The sequence below is a fragment of the Polypterus senegalus genome, chromosome 2 (assembly GCF_016835505.1).
Source record: "Polypterus senegalus isolate Bchr_013 chromosome 2, ASM1683550v1, whole genome shotgun sequence".
Taxonomy (NCBI): Eukaryota; Metazoa; Chordata; class Cladistia; order Polypteriformes; family Polypteridae; genus Polypterus; species Polypterus senegalus.
Genome location: NC_053155.1, coordinates 319,920,021 through 319,941,517, shown reverse-complemented (window position 1 = coordinate 319,941,517; position 21,497 = coordinate 319,920,021). Strand labels below are relative to the sequence as shown.

The 21,497-nt window shown below is 41.8% G+C and overlaps 1 protein-coding gene across 1 annotated transcript in view; it reads left to right on the top strand.

Annotated features, from left to right (window-relative positions):
* The window catches only part of ercc1 (excision repair cross-complementation group 1), a 48,787-nt gene that overhangs the window by 17,711 nt on the left and 9,579 nt on the right, over positions 1-21,497 (top strand). Inside the window, exons 5-7 of the mRNA XM_039745959.1 lie at positions 6,721-6,797; positions 7,041-7,140; positions 12,047-12,118. Of these exons, the coding sequence (XP_039601893.1) occupies positions 6,721-6,797; positions 7,041-7,140; positions 12,047-12,118 (249 nt within the window). The remainder of the gene's footprint in view (positions 1-6,720; positions 6,798-7,040; positions 7,141-12,046; positions 12,119-21,497) is intronic.

Sequence of the window (21,497 nt, the reverse complement as noted above, 5' to 3'; positions counted from 1 at the left end):
CCGGTGTTTGTTTCCTGCCTTGTGCCCTGTGTTGGCTGGGATTGGCTCCAGCAGACCCCCGTGACCCTGTAGTTAGGATATAGTGGGTTGAATGATGGATGGATATATTTCTCTTCTGGTTCATCCTGCTTCCTCTTCAAACCCAGTCCCCCCCACACGCAGCCCACACAGCATTTCTCGATTCCTACTCCTCCTCTTCCAAACCCTTCCCCACGCTGGCTGCGGTCTCCCATCCACCCCACGCCGCTTGTCTTGATTCCTATTTCTCCTTCAGACTACCGCGTTCCCCGCTCCTCTCTCATGGCCCCATTGGTGTCACGTCAACGCCGAAGTGAAAGGTCACGCGGTCAGGCTAGATATAGGGGGGTGATGTGACCTTATTTGAAGAGGAAGCAGGACGAACCAGAAGAGAAATATATATATATATATATATAAAGAGATTGTTTACTTGCCAGTATATAAGGAAGATGCAAGTTTCTGTGCTTATAGAGAGGAATGTATGATTCTTCTCCCAGCTCTGTGTGTGGTGTTGTGGATTTCTTATTATATAATCACTGAAGACACTCTGCTAAAGGACCTGTGTGTGTGTATATATATTCATTTAGTAGATCTATTGGAGAGCACCAAGTGAACTTGTTCTTCATTTTGAGCCACTCTGACTAGACAAAGCCATTCCTAAGCTCAGAGCAGTTAATCATCCAATAGACTATGAAGAGTAAGAAACGTGAGGCAAAGAACTTACCACGTGGTCAAACCTTAGCCATATTTTAGAAAAGACTCGCAGTGGTCCTTTGTTCTAAAATAATCGTGACCACTAGGGGGCGCTCCAGACCCAAGCAAAAAACACCTGACTAAACTTGACCAAAAACGCTCTCTGGTTCAAATAAATTATTGACAGATGGATTGGGACAGCAAACACAGTTATGCGGTCACTGTACTGATCTGTAGTGGTGAAGAAGGAGTTGAGTCAGAAGGTGAAGCTCTCAATTTACCAGTTGATCTGTGTCTCCACCCTCACCTATGGTCATGAACTTTGGGTAATGATTGGAAGAATGAGATTGTGTGTAGGACAAAATGAGCTCTGTCTGCAGGGTGGCCAGGCTCTCCCTTTGAAAGAGGGTGAGAAGCGCAGACATCTGTTAGAAATTTGGAGTAGAGCCGCTGACACTCCGCATCAAGAGGAAGGTGGTTCTAATGTCTGATGCAGATGCCTCCTGAATGCATCCCAGTGGACTAGCTAGGAGGACTACATCCAGACTACAGGTTGCATGATATCCTGAGAATGTCCAAACTGGGACCGTACCAGGGGAGCCCTTCCACATTCCGGTTTGGGGGATAAACTGTCCCAGTCCATTTATTATGGCCCAAATGCCCCCACTGGGATAGGAAGCACTCCATTTTGGCCTCCTGGCCGGGTATAGCATCACTCTCCACCCCAGTTGGCATGCCAGTCCATCCACTCCTGCACTTACACGATATATTAATGAGTATACATATGTACTGTGTGTGTGTGTATATATTGTCCCAAAGTGCACATATTTATTCTCTTTTCCTCTTCTACAGCACACACAGTGTATCAATCACCATCATACACAGTTCTTTTCTTCTTCTCTTTTGTTCTGCCTCCTCCACTCCACTCTTACAAGCTCTGTCCCCTGCCTCCCAACTCCGACTCCCCTAAAGGAGTGAGGTGGCCTCCTTTGTACTGCACCCAGAAGTGCTCCGGGTGTAGCGGAGGTGCTGCATATAAACTTGGCTCCTCCACTGGCAGCACCTCTGGGAGTGGCGGAAGCGCTTCATGCCCAGACTGCAGAGCTGTCCAGGTTCCCCCTGATGTAAACCAAGGGGGCTGCCCTCTCGTGTCCCGGGGGAGGTACTGTCGGTCATATGTCACCTCCCATGGTCTTCTCTTCAAACGGGCAAGATCCCCAGCCGTCCATAACACTATATCTGTATATATAATACATACATACACACACACACACACACACATACTGTATATAAATGAAAAATACATAACGTATAAGTATCTTCACAGTGTATGATGGTGTTTGCTTCAGAGAAGAAAGACTTAATGCTAATTGATTCATTGTGAAGCCTCAAGTCTGAATCTTTCCTTAACTCCTCCCTCAGCTTCAACATCCAATCAGGCTTCTAGTTTGAAGGTGAAACATCACAAGTGATTACTTTAGACTTTCCCATACCACATGAACAAAGCCTATATGGTGCTTATAAAAAGTATTCACCCCCTAGGAATTTTCACATTTCATTCTTGTACAACATTGAATTTTAACAAATTTAATTTTCGATGCCTCTTGACAAAAAAAAAGACTGTTCGATGTCAAAGTGAAAGCAGACTTCTGCAAAGTGGTGTACATTCATTAAAAATATGAAACACTAATTTTTTTTTTTTTTTTGGGAAGTAATCACCCGCTCCAAGTTAGTATTTAGATGATAGCCGCCATGCCAGCCTTCACTCTGAGCCTGCAGGTTTGTCTCTATCAGGTGTGCCATCCTTCTTTGCCGAACTGCTCTACCTCTGTCAGGTTGCATAGTGATTGTGGGTGAACAACTTCAGGCTTGTGTTGATGCACTAAAATACAGTCCAACAGTTTAAAGAAGAAGAAATTTAATTTTAAGAAAAAAAAAAAGTTAAGGCAGCGTAGTAATCCCAAGTCAAATTTTAATAATGAGGCCAGTGCAATGCAAGTCCTGTTGGATGTTGGACTTTTTAGATGATGGTTTGGAAGAGCCAGTTGTCTATGAGGGCTACATCTGCAAGAGATGCCAGCTGATCCAGCACCTCGAGCTCAGGGTCGCTGAACTGGAGGAGGAGTTGGCTGACCTGCGTTGTAATAGAGAATTGGCGGACTTGGCCCAGGTGTCCTTTAGAGAGAGAGTGTGCACCCCTAAGGTGGCGGGAGGAGATTCCAGACCAGACAGGTAGGAATAGGTGGGTCACGGTCACAAGGCGTAAGGTAAAGGGTGCACACTGTCCGGGGGCATCAACCCCAGAATTAGAAGTGTCTAACCTTTATCATGTCCTGGCGGAGCTGGACGGTGACTCTGATAATTCTGAGGTGGTAGGCAGGGTTGAGGAGCCCCAACGGGCCACCTCAAAACCAGTTCCCAAAAAGAGAGAGGTAGTGATAGTTGGGGACTCAATCATTAGGGGGATTGAAGCGCAGGTGTGCTCCAGAGAGAGAGAGTCTCGCACGGTGTGTTGCCTTCCGGGAGCACAGGTGGGAGACCTCCCTGGAAGGGTGGATAGGCTCTTGGCCAGAGCGGGGGTGGATCCAGTTGTCATTGTCCACGTTGGAACAAATGACATACATAAGGGTAGTCTGTCAGTTCTGCGATCCAAATTCAAAGAGTTAGGTACCAAGCTGAGGAGCAGAACTGACAAGGTAGTCTTCTCCGAAGTTCTGCCTGTGCCACGCGCCAGTCCAGGTAAGATTGAGGAGATTAGAAGGCTTAACGCGTGGCTCAAATCTTGGTGCAGGGTAGAAGGGTATAGGTTTATGGGGCATTGGGACTCCTTTTGGAACAGATGGGACCTGTTCCGCCTGACGGGTTACATCTGAACCGGAGGGGCACCAATGTATTGGGGAGGCGTATGTGTAGGCTAGTCGAGGATTGGGGGGGCAGGGAGTTTAGGACAGGCCAGATTTAGATCTATACATGGAAGAACAAACAATGGTGTAGAAATAAAAATGCATAGTAATGTAAATTTTAAGCAAACACGTAAAGATAGAAGGATTAACACATTAAAAATAGCTTGCCTTAATGCTAGAAGTATCAAAAATAAGGTAAGTGAGTTGGAGTTGTATGTAGCAGAGCACAATTATGATATTATAGCAATAACGGAAACCTGGCTAAATAACAAAGATGGGGATGAGTGTAACATAGAGGGATACACATTTTTAGGAAGGATAGACAGAACAGAAAAGGAGGTGGGGTTGCTGTTTATGCCAAACAGGATTTAAATGTAAGTCATCTTCAGTTGGATGATGAGCCCCATCTTAGTGAGGACATGTGGCTTCACCTGGAAAATATTAGGGAAACAGGTCTTATTTTAGGAGTGTGTTATAGACCACCCAATTCAGACAGTAATTTCAACACACATCTTTTAGTAATATCAAAAGGCAAGTTTACAGGGGATATTATAGTCATGGGGACTTTAATTATCCAAATATTAACTGGGATAACCTTACAGATGGAGGAGCACAAGAGCAGGAGTTTTAGAAGTAATCAGCGACTGTTTTTTAACACAGCATGTTAAAGCACCAACAAGGGGTGAAGCCTGTCTGGATTTAGTATTCTGTAATAATCAGGATAGAATTGAGGGTGTAGAGGTGATTGAACCACTAGGGTCAAGTGACCATAATGTAATACAATTCTCAGTATTTTGTAAGAGTACAGATGCAAAGACTAAAATTGTTAAGTTGAACTTTAGTAGGGCTAATTTTGAGCAGATGACAAAGTCTAAGTAGGATAGACTGGGATAAGACAGTCGAGGAGCAGTGGAACAGGTTTAAAATGTTTTACATGTAATGCAGGACAGATACATACCTAAATTTGGAAGTAATAGGAAACTAAAAAACTCCACGATGGATTAATAAAGATTTAAAAAGAAGTTGCAAAGGAAAAACTGCTGTATAAGGCATATAAGACTAATGACTGCAAAGAGAACCGTAGCGTATGAGAAAATGAGGGCAACCATTAAGAAGGATATCAGAGAGGCTAAAAGACAGTTGGAGAGGAATATAGCAGATAAGGCGAAAGAAGACCCCAAGAGATTCTTTCAGTATTTTAGTAGTAAAAGAACAGTTAAGGAGGAGGTCAAGTTCATCAGGAATAGTAAAGGGAATTAAAAGATACAGACAATGAAATAGCAGATGCCCTAAACTTACATTTTTCTGAGGTGTTTACAAGTGAGCAAGTGGATAACCTGCCAGAGGTAAACACAACTACTAAGGAGGTACTGAGGGATTTGGAAATTGTAGAGGGAGAAGTGCTGCTCAGATTAAATAAGATGAAATCAAACAAATCACCAGGCCCAGATAATATTTATCCTCGTGTTCTTAAGGAGGCTAGTGAGTACATATATAAACCCTTGACACATATTTTTAGGAAGTCACTGTGCACTGGAGAGATTCCAAAGGACTGGAAAATGGCAAATATCATCCCATTATATAAAAAGGGTGACAGGGCAGATCCAAGCAACTATAGGCCAGTAAGCTTAACAAGCATCACAGGAAAATTAATGGAAGGAATTATTAAGGATAAGATTGAGCAACACATGACAAGGACAGGAGTTATTCTGAACAGTCAGCATGGGTTCAGAAGAGGGAGGTCGTGTTTTACTAACATGTTGGAATTCTATGAGGAGGCAACAAAAGGATACGATCAAAGTGGAGCTTATGATATTATTTATCTGGACTTTCAGAAAGCATTTGATAAGGTGCCACATGAGAGGTTGGGCATCAAGTTAAAAGAAGTGGGAATTCAGGGTGATGTTTTTAGATGGGTGCAGAATTGGCTCAGACACAGGAAGCAGAGGGTGATGGTGCGAGGAACCTCATCAGAACTGGCGATGTTAAGAGTGGTGTTCCACAGGGGTCAGTGCTAGGGCCGCTGCTATTTTTAATATATATAAATGATTTAGATAGGAATATAAGTAACAAGCTGGTTAAGTTTGCAGATGATACCAAGATAGGTGGATTAGCAGATAATTTGGAATCCGTTATATCATTACAGAAGGACTTGGATAGCATACAGGCTTGGGCAGATTTGTGGCAGATGAAATTTAATGTCAGTAAATGTAAAGTATTACACATAGGAAGTAAAAATATTAGGTTTGAATACACAATAGGCAGTCGGAAAATCGAGAGTACACCTTATGAGAAGGATTTAGGAGTCATAGTGGACTCTAAGCTATCAACTTCCAAACAGTGTTCAGAAGCCATTAAGAAGGCTAACAGAATGTTAGGTTATATAGCACGATCTGTGGAGTACAAGTCCAAGGAGGTTATGCTCAACCTTTATAATGCACTGGTGAGGCCTCATCTTGAGTACTGTGTGCAGTTTTGGTCTCCAGGCTACAAAAGGACATAGCAGCACTAGAAAAGGTCCAGAGAAGAGCGACTAGGCTGATTCCAGGTCTACAGGGGTTGAATTATGAGGAAAGATTAAAAGAGCTGAGCCTTTATAGTTTAAGGAAAAGAAGATTAAGAGGTGACATGATTGAAGTGTTTAAAATTATGAAGGGAATTAGTACAGTGAATAGAGACTTGTATTTTAAAATGAGCTCATCAAGAACACGGGACACAGTTGGAAACTTGTTAAGGGTAAATTTCACACAAACATTAGGAAGTTTTTCTTTACACAAAGAACGATAGACACTTGGAATAAGTTACCAAGTAGTGTGGTAGACAGTAAGACGTTAGGGACTTTCAAAACTCGACTTGATGTTTTCTTGGAGGAAACAAGTGGACAGGACTGGCGAGCTTTGTTGGGCTGAATGGCCTGTTCTCATCTAGATTGTTCTAATGTTCTAAAACATTCCTACCTGCAAAACGCAATCTCCCACACACACACATCAGTTCAGGAGACGTTGTGACATTTAGTTTATAATGAATTCCTTTGTATCTTTATTACTTTTCTTCCTTAAACCATTTCACAATATATGAGTTTCTTTTTCTTTCCTCTCATTCTTAGAAAGATCCCCATCACTGTTTGAAGGAGCTGGCCAGAATTTGTCTATTGGCAGACTGCACACTCATACTGGCTTGGAGGTGAGTTTTCAGTAATATTTGCTATTCAGAGCTTATGATTTTCTGTTTCATTGGGTAGAATCCTTAACAGTAACCCGGTTAAGGGTTTACGCGGCCGCATAATCAGATTATTCACAGAGATGTCTACCTCTGTCATTCAGGCGTCTTAAAGCCAGACTTCTTTAATTGGAATTTGGGACTAGGACTTTTTGATCATTTTTGATGTGCATGTAAATACACTAATTGTGTTTGTATTTTCTCCAGCCCTGAAGAAGCAGGCAGGTATCTTGAGACCTACAAGTCTTATGAAAAAAAACCTGCCGACCTCCTAATGGAGAGAGTTGAGCAAGATTTTTTATCTAAGGTAAGAGCCTCTAACAAACCCAATATGTAACTAATTTTGTACAAGTCCAATCTATAACTGTGAGTGATATGAAAGAGACGTACAGAATTAAGACTGGTAACCCAACTTGGTGTATACAGTCACCTGAATGGCCGCTAACGTGTGTGTAAAAATCAAGGGAATGTTCTGTACAGGAATCAACGAAGACTTGCTGTGACACATGGGAAGCATTCACCCCTAGGGCTCATTTATACTTCACGCTCAGAACGCGTACGCGTCCGCATCATGACTGCCATGTGTTCCCAGCGTTCATTTCACGCGTCCTCTGAGCAGGTCCTCAGAAATTAACGCGACGCGTGCGCGAGTTGCAGTACCAGCAAAATGTCGGGGGGCGCAGTGTGCTAAAAGTCGGAACGTGACGTCAGAGTCTCTGTTTACTATCTACATGTGACAGCAAGCCTCTATGGAGATCCTTCGGGGATCGATGTGCGCGCTTTGCTGTTTGATGAATGGCTCAAATACAGCGCTAAACATTATGTAGCCGATGTGAAGTTGCAAAAAAAATAAAAAATAGACGGCACAAAAGATGATATGTGAGACTTTTAAAATGTATTGTGTCATTTATATATGTCATTTTTATGTCTTAATTTTTGCAACTTAACAACAGCAACATAATGTATAGCGTTATATTTGAGCCACTGAGAAAAAAATAAAGGACATGGTGAAAACGTGTATTTTGTGATTAAAGTGGAAATTTCGGCTTTAATCTCGAAATGTCCACTTTAACCTCGTAGTTTACTTTATCATTAAAGCAGACGGTCGTAAACGTCATCCCAGTTTTTAATCGCTATGAGCTTCTTGGACCTGACAGCAGGTAAAGTAAAACAATAAAAAATAGATGGCACAAAAGATGGTATGTGACACTTTTAAAATGTATCGTGTCATTACGATCGGGAATATGCGACGCTTGAATATAAAAGCACCACGAATGCATCTGTATGACGGCATTTTGCTTCAACAGCGGAAAGCAGCAATAGATCGTCAAACAGAACAAATTAAATGTATGATATTCCAACTCTCTGCACATTTAGAATATTTAGATTTATACTTGATATCACTTTCATGATGAAATTCATTAAAATGTGTATGTTACATTTTACATATAATTTCGTTTAAATAATGAATACTGTTAATAATTACACACATGGGGGTGTCACGGTGGCGGAGCGATAGCACTGCTGTCTCGCAGAGAGTTATGTTGCTGGTATTTCCTGCTTGTATTCCACACTGTGCTCCGGTTTCCTTCCAAAGATATGCAGATTTGGGGATTTGGTGCCGCTAAAATGACGCTAGTGTATGTGTGTGCTTGTATTCACCTTGCGATGAGCTGAGGCCTCGTCAAGGGACTGTTTCTCACTCGTGCCCAATGCTTGCTGGAATGGACACATCCCTGGATTTATGGATTTAATCAATAAACATCCTTTTCAGAGATACTGCGGTAAGGTGTTATCGGAATTTAATAGGCGTTTTAGGCAATTCACAACACAGAGAAGCCGAACATGTTCTCACCGCGATAATATCTCGCACTGCCACCTGGTGGATTCCTCCAGATTTACGTAAAGTGCGCGCGCAAGTATAAACACTACAACGCTTGCGTAGCAGGAGCGTCCGTTGCAGCATGCGTCGCGTGAAATATAACTCTGGCCCAGCACTAGAGAGGTCATTGGCCAGTGCACGGCTTGGTTCCTCTTACCTCACGTAAAGATTAATGGTGTGGGCTCACCACAAGAAGCCAGGTAGGTTAGAGCAGGGGTTCTCAAACTCGGTCCTGGGGAACCCCTTGTGGCTGCAGGTTTTTGTTCCAGCCAGCCAGATTCATAATCGGGGACAACACCTGATAACGCTGAACTCATTTAAATAGCTGGTATGTTTTTATCTCTTATTTTATATTCAAAAAAGCACAGCAGCAGGATTTTTACATTTATAAGACAGTTAGGAATATTTCTGCTTTTACTATTGATTTAAATGCTTAACTCTCTTTTGTTGAGTTCATTATACAGTATTTATATATCTATATATCTTTATATGCAGTGCATCTGGAAAGTATTCCCAGCGCTTCATCACTTTTTCCACATTTTGTTATGTTACAGCCTTATTCCATAATGGTTTAAATTAATTATTTTCCTCAGAATTCTACACACAACACCCCATAATGACAACTTGAAAAAAGTTTACTTGAGGTTTTTGCAAATTTATTAAAAATAAGCAAACTGAGAAATCCCATGTCCATACGTATTCACAGTCTTTGCTCAATACTTTGTCGATGCACCTTTGGCAGCAATTCCAGCCTCAAATCTTTTTGAATATGATGCCACAAGCTTGGCACACCTATCCTTGGCCAGTTTCGCCCATTCCTCTTTGCAGCACCTCTCAAGCTCCATCAGGTTGGATGGGAAGCGTCAGTGCACGGCCATTTTAAGATCTCTCCAGAGATGTTTAATCGGATTCAAGTCTGGGCCACTTGAGGACATTCACAGAGTTGTCCTGAAGCCACTCCTTTGATATCTTGGCTGTGTGCTGAGGGTCGTTGTCCTGCTGAAAGATGAACCGTTGCCCCAGTCTGAGGTCAAGAGCGCTCTGGAGCAGGTTTTCATCCAGGATGTCTCTGTACATTGCTGCAGTCATCTTTCACTTTATCCTGACTAGTCTCCCAGTTCCTGATGCTGCCACCACCATGCTTCACTGTAGGGATGATATTGGCCTGGTGATGAGCGGTGCCTGGTTTCCTCCAAACGTGACGCCTGGCATTCACACCAAAGAGTTCAATCATTGTCTCATCAGACCAGAGAATTTTGTTTCTCCTGGTCTGAGAGTCCTTCAGGTGCCTTTTGTCAAACTCCAGGCGGGCTGCCATGTGCCTTTTACTAAGGAGTGGCTTCCGTCTGGCCACTCTACCATACAGGCCTGATTGGTGGATTGCTGCAGAGATGGTTGTCCTTCTGGAAGGTTCTCCTCTCTCCACAGAGGACCTCTAGAGCTCTGACAGAGTGACCATCGGGTTCTTGGTCACCTCCCTGACTAAGGCCCTTCTCCCCCGATCGCTCAGTTTAGATGGCCGGCCGGCTCTACGAAGAGTCCTGGTGGTTTCGAACTTCTTCCACTTACGGATGATGGAGGCCACTGTGCTCATTGAGACCTTCAAAGCAGCAGAAATTTTTCTGTAACCTTCCCCAGATTTGTGCCTTGAGACAATCCTGTCTCGGAGGTCTACAGAGAATTCCTTGGACTTCAGCTTTGTTTGTGCTCTGACATGAACTGTCAACTGTGGGACCTTCTATAGACAGGTGTGTGCCTTTCAAATCATGTCCAGTCAACTGAATTGACCACAGGTGGACTCCAATTAAACATCTCAAGGATGATCAGGGGAAACAGGAGGCACCGGAGCTCAATTTGGAGCTTCATGGCAAAGGCTGTGAATACTTATGGACATGGGATTTCTCAGTTTAATTATTTTTAATAAATTTGCAAAAACCTCAAGTAAACTTTTTTCAAGTTGTCATTTTGGGGTGTTGTGTCTAGAATTCTGAGGAAAAAAATGAATTTAATCCATTTTGGAATAAGGCTGTAAAATAAGAAAATGTGGAAAAAGTGATGAAGCGCTGGGAATACTTTCCAGATGCACTGTATAATACGCTACCGTGGCGGTTCGTTTGTCTGCCCAGGATTTTAAATCGCCTGTACCACGCAAACCATTTGAACAATAGACCTTAAATTTGGTATACATATACTACGTGATGTCTACTGTCCGCTTTTGGGGTGATGATTGACCTCCAAGGTTATTCCTCTTTTTATTTTTATTTTATTTTATTGTAGATTCAATTCTCGGCAGCGGCCAGCGGGGCAGTCGTGTGGCGCATGTGTACGGGCCCCGTTCTCATTTCTACCTCCTTCGTCGTCACTTCCCCTACCTCTTCATATCTTGAATCATTCTTGAAGCATATTGAAGACTTCAGTGCTAACTTAAGTGAAAAAACGTACTAAGTAATTGCAACACAAACACGGACTTAATCAGTTTTAGCGCGAAAAGATGCCAAAGAAAGAAGAGAAGAAGTGGGCTGCTAGGGTGTAGAGAAGAAGAGCTGCTCAGGAAGCAGCAAGCGCATCAACCTCTGAGCAAATGAATGCTAAATGTACAGAGAAAGAGGATGAAAACTAGGAATGGTCAAGTCAAGTGTATTTGCAGCACGTTATCGTGTAGTCTGCTATTACTGGTTAATGATAATTAAAAATGAGCAGAGCAGACACCCAGGCAAACGGCACAGAATAATCGAAGGCTGCCAACTACTTCAGCATCATACCCACTAGTTAGTAAATACAGGATAAATTAAACAATTAGAACACCTTGAAAAGTAGAATGAAAATCAAAATGAAAATAATGTTAAAAAGAAAATAAAAATGCATTATTCCCATATAACTGCGTGGTACAATTATTTTTTTTTTTTAATTTTTTACCAAACTTCGTTCTCTAATTTCTATATTGGGAACCTGGGAAATATAGCAGTTCATTTAATTAGCCCAGGAGTCCAATTAAAAACAGAAGCTGGTTGGGACAACCTGCAGCCACAGGGGGTCCCCAGGACCGAGTTTGGGAAGCACTGGGTTAGAGGAATGAGCGTCCATGATCAAGTTTTTGGTTAATATCCCAATAGGTTCCTGTGGAATTGCCATCAGTTCCGATTCTTTGTGCATGCCATGAGTGGACCGTAGTTCACAATCCTAGAACCCTGTCTTTGTCGTTTTTCCTTGTACAGTATAAATTATCGTTGTGTGTCCTACTAGTGTGCTATAGGTGATTTATTAGTTTCTTACCTGTGTCAGCCTTGTATGTTCCTTAAAATTGGTGTCTCTTGCTTTGTGCTTCTTACAGGTAACTGATTGTTTAACCACAGTTAAGTCTGTGAACAAGACTGACACGGTCACTCTGCTATCAACATTCTCGGTAAGAGTTTTGACAATGTTTTTTTGAATTTGAAAAAAAGGGATTTGAATCAACACATTATTACATACGAGGGGGAGTCAAGCTAAAGTTAGAAAATGGGACGAACCTTAACAAAACCGATCATGTCATTTCTCAATGTCGTCTCCACCCTTCTCAATGCAGTTGTGCCACCTGCCTGGGTATCAGCTGAATCACTGAATTTCTGTTTTTTTTATTTTTAATAAATTTGCAAAAGCCTCAAGTAAACTTTTTTTCATGTTGTCATTATGGGGTGTTGTGTGTAGAATTCTGAGGAAAAAAATGAATTTAATCCATTTTGGAATAAGGCTGTAACATAACAAAATGTGGAAAAAGTGATGAAGCGCTGTGAATACTTTCCAGATGCACTGTATGCAATGCGCATCATAACAAAATTAGACAGGTGTATAAATGTGGGCACCCAACAGAGATATGACATCAATACTCAGCTGAGCCTCCTTTTGCTCCTTTGAGCCTCCAGACGCTGTCCTCCTATAGCCTGTGATGAGTGTCTGGACTCTGGATGGAGGTATTTCTGACCTTCTTCATAGAAAATCTCTCCAGTTCAGTTCAACTTGATGGACAGCCTGCTTCAAATCATCCCATAGATTGTTGATGATATTCAAGTCAGGGGACTGTGACGGCCATTCCAGAACATTGTACTTCTCCCTCTGCATGAATGCCTTTGTAGATTTCCAACTGTGTTTTGGCTCATCCTCTTGTTGGAATATCCAACCCCTGCTTAAGTAACTTCAACTTTGTGACTGATCCTTGAACATTATCCTGAAGAATTTGTTGATATTGGGTTGAATTCATCCGACCCTCGACTTTAACAAGGGCCGCAGTCCCTGAACTGGCCACACAGCATGATGGGACCTCCACCAAATCTGACAGGAGGTAGCAGGTGTTTATCTTGGAATGCGGTGTTCTTCTTCCGCCATGCAAAGTGCATTTTGTTCTGATCAAGTAACTCCATTTGTGTCTCGTCAGTCCAAAGCACTTTGTTCCCAAATGAATCTGGCTTGTCTAAATACAACATCAACAACATTTTTTATATAGCACATTTTCATACAAAAAGTAGCTCAAAGTGCTTTTCATAATGAAGAATAGAAAAATAAAAGACAAAATAAGAAATTAAAATAAGACAACATTAGTTAACATAGAAAAGGAGTAAGGTCCGATGACCAGGGTGGACAGAAAAAAAAAAACTCCAGACGGCTGGAGAAAAAAATAAAATCTGAAGGGATCCAGGCCACGGGACCGCCGAGTCCCCTCTGGGCATGAGCATTTCCATACAACAAGTGACTCTGTTTGTGGCGTGAGTGCAGAAAGGGCTTCTCTCTCATCACCCTGCCATACAGATGTGCTGAATTGTAGAACGATGTACAGATACACCATCTGCAGTGAGATGGATATACAAACCGGATTCCAAAAAAGTTGGGACACTATACAAATTGTGAATAAAAACTGAATGCAATGATGTGGAGGTGCCAACTTGTAAAATAGAACATAAATCACGGAACAAAAGTTTAAACTGAGAAAATGTATCATTTTAAGGGAAAGATATGTTGATTCAGAATTTCAACAAATCCCAAAAAAGTTGGGACAAGGCCATTTTCCCCACTGTGTGGCATCTCCCCTTCTTCTTACAACACTCAACAGACGTCTGGGGACCGAGGAGACCAGTTTCTCAAGTTTAGAAATAGGAATGCTCTCCCATTCTTGTCTAATACAGGCCTCTAACTGTTCAATCGTCTTGGGCCTTCTTTGTCGCACCTTCCTCTTTATGATGCGCCAAATGTTCTCTATAGGTGAAAGATCTGGACTGCAGACTGGCCATTTCAGTACCCTGATCCTTCTCCTACACAGCCATGATGTTGTGATTGATGCAGAATGGGGTCTGGCATTATCTTGTTGAAAAATGCAGGGTCTTCCCTGAAAGAGATGACGTCTGGATGGGAGCATATGTTGTTCTAGAACCTGAATATATATTTCTGCATTGATGGTGCCTTTCCAGACATGCAAGCTGCCCATGCCACACGCACTCATGCAACCCCATACCATCAGAGATGCAGGCTTCTGAACTGAGCGTTGATAACAACTTGGGTTGTCCTTGTCCTCTTTGGTCCGGATGACATGGCGTCCCAGATTTCCAAAAAGAACTTCGAATCGTGACTCGTCTGACCACAGAACAGTCTTCTATTTTGCCACACTCCATTTTAAATGATCCCTGGCCCAGTGACAACGCCTGAGCTTGTGGATCTTGCTTAGAAATGGCTTCTTCTTTGCACTGTAGAGTTTCAGCTGGCAACGGTGGATGGCACGGTGGATTGTGTTCACTGACAATGGTTTCTGGAAGTATTCCTGAGCCCATTCTGTGATTTCCTTTACAGTAGCATTCCTGTTTGTGGTGCAGTGTCGTTTAAGGGCCGGAGATCACGGGCATCCAGTATGGTTTTATGGCCTTGACCCTTACGCACAGAGATTGTTCCAGATTCTCTGAATCTTCGGATGATGTTATGCACAGTTGATGATGATAGATGCAAAGTCTTTACAATTTTTCGCTGGGTAACACCTTTCTGATATTGCTCCACTATCTTTCTGCGCAACATTGTGGGAAGTGGTGATCCTCTACCCATCTTGGCTTCTGAGAGACACTGCCACTCTGAGAAGCTCTTTTTATACCCAATCATGTTGCCAATTGACCTAATTAGTGTTTATTGGTCTTCCAGCTCTTCGTTATGCTCAAATTTACTTTTTCCAGCCTCTTATTGCTACTTGTCCCAACTTTTTTGGGATTTGTTGACACCGTGAAATTTTGAATCAAGATATTTTTCCTTTAAAATGATACATTTACTTGGATTAAACGTTTGATCTGTCATCTACGTTCTATTACAAATAAAATATTGACATTTGCCATCTCCACATCATTGCATTCAGTTTTTATTCACAATTTGTTTAGTGTCCCAACTTTTTTGGAATCCGGTTTGTATTAGATATAAATAGGTATGGATAAATATACATATATATCTGTCTATAGCTGTGTAGATCTATATCTATAGATAGATAAAGATAGATCTATATATATATATATATATATATATATATATATATATATATATATATATATATATATATATATATATAATATATAATATAGGGTATATATATATCTCCATCCATGTGATAGTCATAGTATGCGTTATCTCTCAAAGAATGCACTTCAAAAGATGGTTTTCCTTTAGCGTATTTGGTTTCTTCCTCAAGTTGTCCCCTACTGCTACAGGTTTGTAGTTTTGCCCCCATCTTCTCATTCTTGTCTCTTTGTTTTTGGTTTCCAATCCCATTTTTGCTCTCCTAGTTCTGTCACTTTGCTTTGTCTTGCTATGTCTCAGTCTTTGTGGAGCTGGTCCTGGTGTATTTTTTTCCTCACAGTTATTCTCAGTTATTTCTCATTGCAGTATTCAGCTACATTTTTTGCAACATAACATTCGGACTTTATCAAAATATAACTGGAGGATGTAAATTGACAAATCTGCTTGAACGGGGACACATGAACCTCAAAAGTGGGGCCCCCTTGGGCGGTCGCCCCACTTGCCACCCTCAAATGCCACTGTTGTGCTCGGGCCAAATGGTTTACCTCCACTCATGACAGCCTGACATGGAGTCTCCATTCTCTTGCCCTGTATGGTGAGCAGAGCTTCTCGTCTTTCTGTATACGTGCACACACTATGCATGAAATGATATGAAAAACGTTACATTATGTATCCTGCGGGTTTAATATGTTAGACACCTTAGAGTGGATGCCATTTTATACTGTTTAGGTATTAGAATGAATTTAGCTCTTTAGTAGCTCTATGACATGACAGAGAATGCTGCCCTTGAATTAAGTTATCCTGAAAGGCAGTTCTATGGGCAAACCGCAAAGGGATGAACGACTCTCCTCAGTGAAACTGCTGCTGTTTGCTGCCTTCCAAACAGGGTTAAACAAAAGGATCTGAAACGGGTTACAAAAAATAAAAGCTTTAGTTATTGTACTTATTCACTTCACTGAGTGTTTTATCTTGGTAGAGTAATATATGTATTGCTCTACTGTCCCCTATTGTATTATTAATATGTAGCCTTAGAATGCCTAATCTCACAGACTTACCACTGTATATAACTTCTCCCCACCTTCCCTTCTATATCTATAACCTCAGGCAATTAGATGTAGTATAAAGACAAGCAGGAGTTAAGTTACACATAAAATAATGTATTACTGATAATATTCATAAATAATAACAAAATGCAAAGTACATTTGAATATTGGCAGCCTGATCAAATGGTGATGTGTAGCTCAGGTGGCACACAGACTCGTAGTTACTTCAAATGTCTCTAGTTAAGGCATCGTTGGTGCTCAGCTTTCAGCCGCATGTCTGTTCAATATGGCTGCTGAGCTGTGCTCTTCATTGTGTTGTCTTCATCATCACAGACTAGCAAGAGAGATACTTCTTCATCATATGTTGGTTAGAGAGAGAGAATGTGGTTGAGTAAGCAAATTTATAGGTTTTCTGTCCAACTCCCTACAGCCAATAGGATATCATAGTACTTGAAGGCCTCTGAGACAAGCCAATCCAAACAGCCATACCTCAGACCAATGGGAGAAATAGAACATCTTATCTCCTTCCCCCCCAAGACCATATATTACAATAACCTGGCTTTGTGTGGGGGATGGGAGAAAAGACTTTAGCAAAGAACTACTCATCAAACTGGTTTAAGACACATACCCCCAAATCCTGTCGTAAAATTACAAAGAAAAGTCGTAAACTTTGGGGGGGCAAACATGAATACCTCTCACCAGTAACACTGAATGACATTGGTTTGCCTAAATTATAAATAAAGACATACAAAACATTTATCAAGTTATATGAAAAATCCCACATCAAAACACTGAGTATAGGTTGAAAGCACCTACACATCTTTAACGAGAGACAAGGCACTAAGGTTAATGTAATTTATGTTAGGTAGAGGGGGCTTGGTGGTCTCTTGGCCTTGGACCCCCTGCAGATTTTATTTTTTCTCTCCAGACAGTTTTGTTTTTTAGAACAATTAGAACAATTAGAACAATCTAGACGAGAACAGGCCATTCAGCCCAACAAAGCTCGCCAGTCCTATTCACTTGCTTCCTCCAAGAAAACATCAAGTCGAGTTTTGAAAGTCCCTAACGTCTTACTGTCTACCACACTACTTGGTAACTTATTCCAAGTGTCTATCGTTCTTTGTGTAAAGAAAAACTTCCTAATGTTTGTGCGAAATTTACCCTTAACAAGTTTCCAACTGTGTCCCCGTGTTCTTGATGAGCTCATTTTAAAATACAAGTCTCGATCCACTGTACTAATTCCCTTCATAATTTTAAACACTTCAATCATGTCACCTCTTAATCTTCTTTTGCTTAAACTGTAAAGGCCCAGCTCTTTTAATCTTTCCTCATAATTCAACCCCTGTAGACCTGGAATCAGCCTAGTCGCTCTTCTCTGGACCTTTTCTAGTGCTGCTATGTCCTTTTTGTAGCCTGGAGACCAAAACTGCACTGTTTCAAAACTGTTTGTTTTTTCTGTCCTCCCAGGCCATCGGCCCTTACTTTTATTCAATGTTAATTAGTGTTCTCTTATTTTAATTCTTACTTTGTCCTTTTTTCTCTTTCTTTATCATGCAAAGCACTTTGAGCTCCATTATTTGTATGAAAATGTGCCGTGGAAATAAATGTTATTGTTGTAATGGTACTTGGCCTGGGCATCAGGGACAAGGCAGGAAAACAGCCCTGGACGAGGTGCCAGTGTATTGCAGGGCCCTTCCTTTGTGAAACACTCGCACTACCAGTCATTCATGAAACTAAACTAACATTACATGACGTCTAGCCAGTAGGGGTGTCACACTTGATGACTGTAATTGCAGAACACTTTGCCAGAGTTTGTCAGAGTACACAACTAGAAATCGCAGGGGATGTGTCTATGATGACTTTCCACACAGTTTCACATTTCCAAACTGTTTTGTTTTGGGAGAATAATATTTTACTCTACTTTCCCCTTTCGTTTTATTAATGTGTAGCCTTTGTCAGAATGCCTCAGATCTCCCAGACTTAGCACTGTTTATAAGGTATTGTACTTTATAATGTCTCCCCACCTTCCCTTCTACATCTATTACCTCAGACAATTAGGTGTAGTAAAAGGCAAGCAGCAGTTAAGTTACAATTTAAACAATGTAATATTGGTAATATCCATAAATAATAAAAATTTGCAAAGTACATACTGATAAATGTTGATGTGTAGTTTCAGGCGGCACACAGACTTGCTAGTTACTTAAAAATATCTCCAGTTCATTTGTGGTGAGCTGCATGCCTGTCTTAATATGGCTGCCGAGCTGTGCTCTTCATTGTGTTGTCCTTTTCAGTTCATGCATCAGTTTAGTGAGGGAGTGAGCAGATTTATAGGTTTTCTGTCCAACCCCTAGAGCCAATAGGGTGTCGTGGTACTTAAAGGCTTTTGATACAAGCCAGTTCCAAACAGCCATACTTCAGACCAATGGGGGAATAGAACACCTTCACACCTGCACCCCGACCCCCAAACACCGAAGCTTGGCAGGTAGGCAGCCTGGCTTTCCTGTGGGGGGGTTGAGAGAGAGACTTTATCAGAGAAACACTTGCCAAACTGGAATGAGGCACTTCTCTCAAATCCTGTCATAAAATTCAAATAGACTCCGTCCTGGTTTGGGGTGGGGGGTGGATTGGTTGGGGTTGTAAACATGAATGCTTCTCACTAATGTAACATTAATATTACATTTGCTTTGCCTAAGTTACAAATAAAGACATACAAAATATTTATCAACTTATATGCAAAATCTCACATCACAACACAGACTGTCACAAGTTTGCCGATAAAGTACTGACTGATGGAGCTGATGCACATGAGAAGGCTTTATGGAAATTTCTTCTCCTTCCCCATCCATTCGTTCGTGGTACATAAAACACATGACATCAGACAGAGGAGTCTTTCTTCTGTTTGTCAGGATCACAAAACCTGCATTCATGATACGTATTCAGGGTACACATTTATTGGTTGTCATTCTGCACACAGAATCCAAAACGATGAGTTGTGGGATGGGCTGTATACTGGTCGAGCTGAATTGCTGAGCACGTTAACTTACGTGACTGGCTGTGACTGCACCTGATGCACCGAGATATGATGTAAAGGAAATCTCCAACTTCAAGTCACCAGAAAGTTCCTGTAAGGTGACAAGACCTTAAGCTACAGTACATTCCTTTTGGATTATGGGGCCGTGAGAGTAGCAATTCACCTTATTTTATGCAGTGAACTTCCCACTGACAAAACCCAGAGCATTGTTCATGTTTTTAAATAATTCAAGTTTATTTTCAAGTGTCCAAGTCCAGTGGGATTTTTTGCTAGCATGTTTGCCTCAGACTTGTGACAGCAGGACAGTAGCACAAAGTCCATACAGCATACCAGCAGATGACAGACACAAGGAAACCATGTCAGGTCTGGTCAGCGTGAGTGACTATTGAGTAACCTTACGACCTGCAGGTACTGACTGTGTTTAAATCAAGTGGTGCAGCTGGCAATGGTCCTGAAATGAGACTGTGCTTGCCAGGCTCTATAATACATTCATCCATCAGTTTTCCAACCCAGCTCTATCCATTACAGGATGATAGGGAGTCAAAGCATATTCTGACAGCCTTAGGTTCAAGGCAGGGACTTTGCAAGGGTGGGACAAACAACACTTACTCATACAGGGACGGTTGAAGCTGGGCAGCCAGAGTAACATGCCACACGTTGTGTCCAAAGATGCCCAGAACAGACATGGGGAGAAATTCTGCAGAGCAAGTGCCCAAGCCAGGAGTTGAGGATTAGTAGTAACCACTAGGCCACTACTGCTGTCTACTTTTTTTGTAATGCTGCTCTAATACATATTGTATGTTATAAACATATTGGGATAAGTCACATTGAGGGAAAAGGCACATTTGAGTCTTCTGTTCCAGGTCAGCTGGCCATACAGGTACAAGTGTGTATGTATACAGTCATGGCCGAAATTATCGGCACCCCTGGAATTTTGCCAGAAAATGCACCGTTTCTCCCAGAAAATTGTTGCAATTCCAAATGTTTTGGTATACACGTGTTTATTTCCTTTATGTGCATTGGAACAACACACAAAAACAGAGGAAAAAAAGCCAAACCTGACATCATGTCACACAAAACTCAAAAACCAGACTGGACAAAATTATTGGCACCCACAACTCAATATTTGGTTGCACGCCCTTTGGAAAAAATAACTGAAATCGAGCGCTTTCTGTAACCATCAACAAGCTTGTGACACCTCTCAACTGTAATGTCCGACCTCTCTTCTGTTGCAAACTGCTCGAAGTCTCTCAGATTTGAAGGGCGCCTTCTCCCAACAGCAATTTTGAGATCTCTCCATAAGTGTTCAATCGGATTTAGATCCGGACTCATTGCTGGTCACTTCAGAACTCTCCAGCGCTTTGTCTTCAACCATTTCTGGGTGCTTTTAGAGGTATGTTTGGGGTCGTTGTCCTGCTGGAACACCCATGACCTCTGACACTGGGCCCCAATATCTTTTGGTAGTCTTCAGATTTCATGATGCCTTGCACACAGTCAAGGCATCCAGAGCCAGCAAAACATCTCAGACCCTCCACCATGTTTGACTGTAGCTACTGTGTTGTTCTTTTCTTCGTAGGCCTCATTCCGTTTCCTGTAAACCGTAGAATGATGAGCTTTACCAAATAGCTCTACCTTGGTCTCATCTGTCCACAAGACATGCACCCAGAAGGATTTTGGCTTCCTCAAGTACATTTTGGCAAACTCCAGTCTGGCTTTTTATGTTTCTGTGTCAGCAGTGGGGTCCTCCTGGCTCTCCTGCCAAAGCGTTTCATTTCGTTCAGATGTCGACGGATAGTTCGAGCTGACACTGTGGCACCCTGAGTCTGCAGAACATCTTGAATACGTTTTGAAGTTGATTGGGCTGTTTATCCACCATTCAGACTCTCCTTCATTGCAGTCTTTTATCGATTTTTCTCTTCCGTCCACGTCCAGGGAGATCAGCTACAGTGCCATGTGTTGTGAACGTCTTGATTAAGTTGCGCACAGTGGGCAGAGGAACACGAAGATCTCTGGAGATGGACTTGTAGTCTTGAGGTTGTTGATATTCTTCCACAATTTTTGTTCTCAAGTCCTCAGACAATTCTCTGCTCTTCTTTCTGTTCTCCATGCTTAGTGTGGCACATTCAGGCACACAACACAAAGGTTCAGTCAGCTTGTCTCCATTTTAACTGGCTTCAGGTGTGATTGCTGTA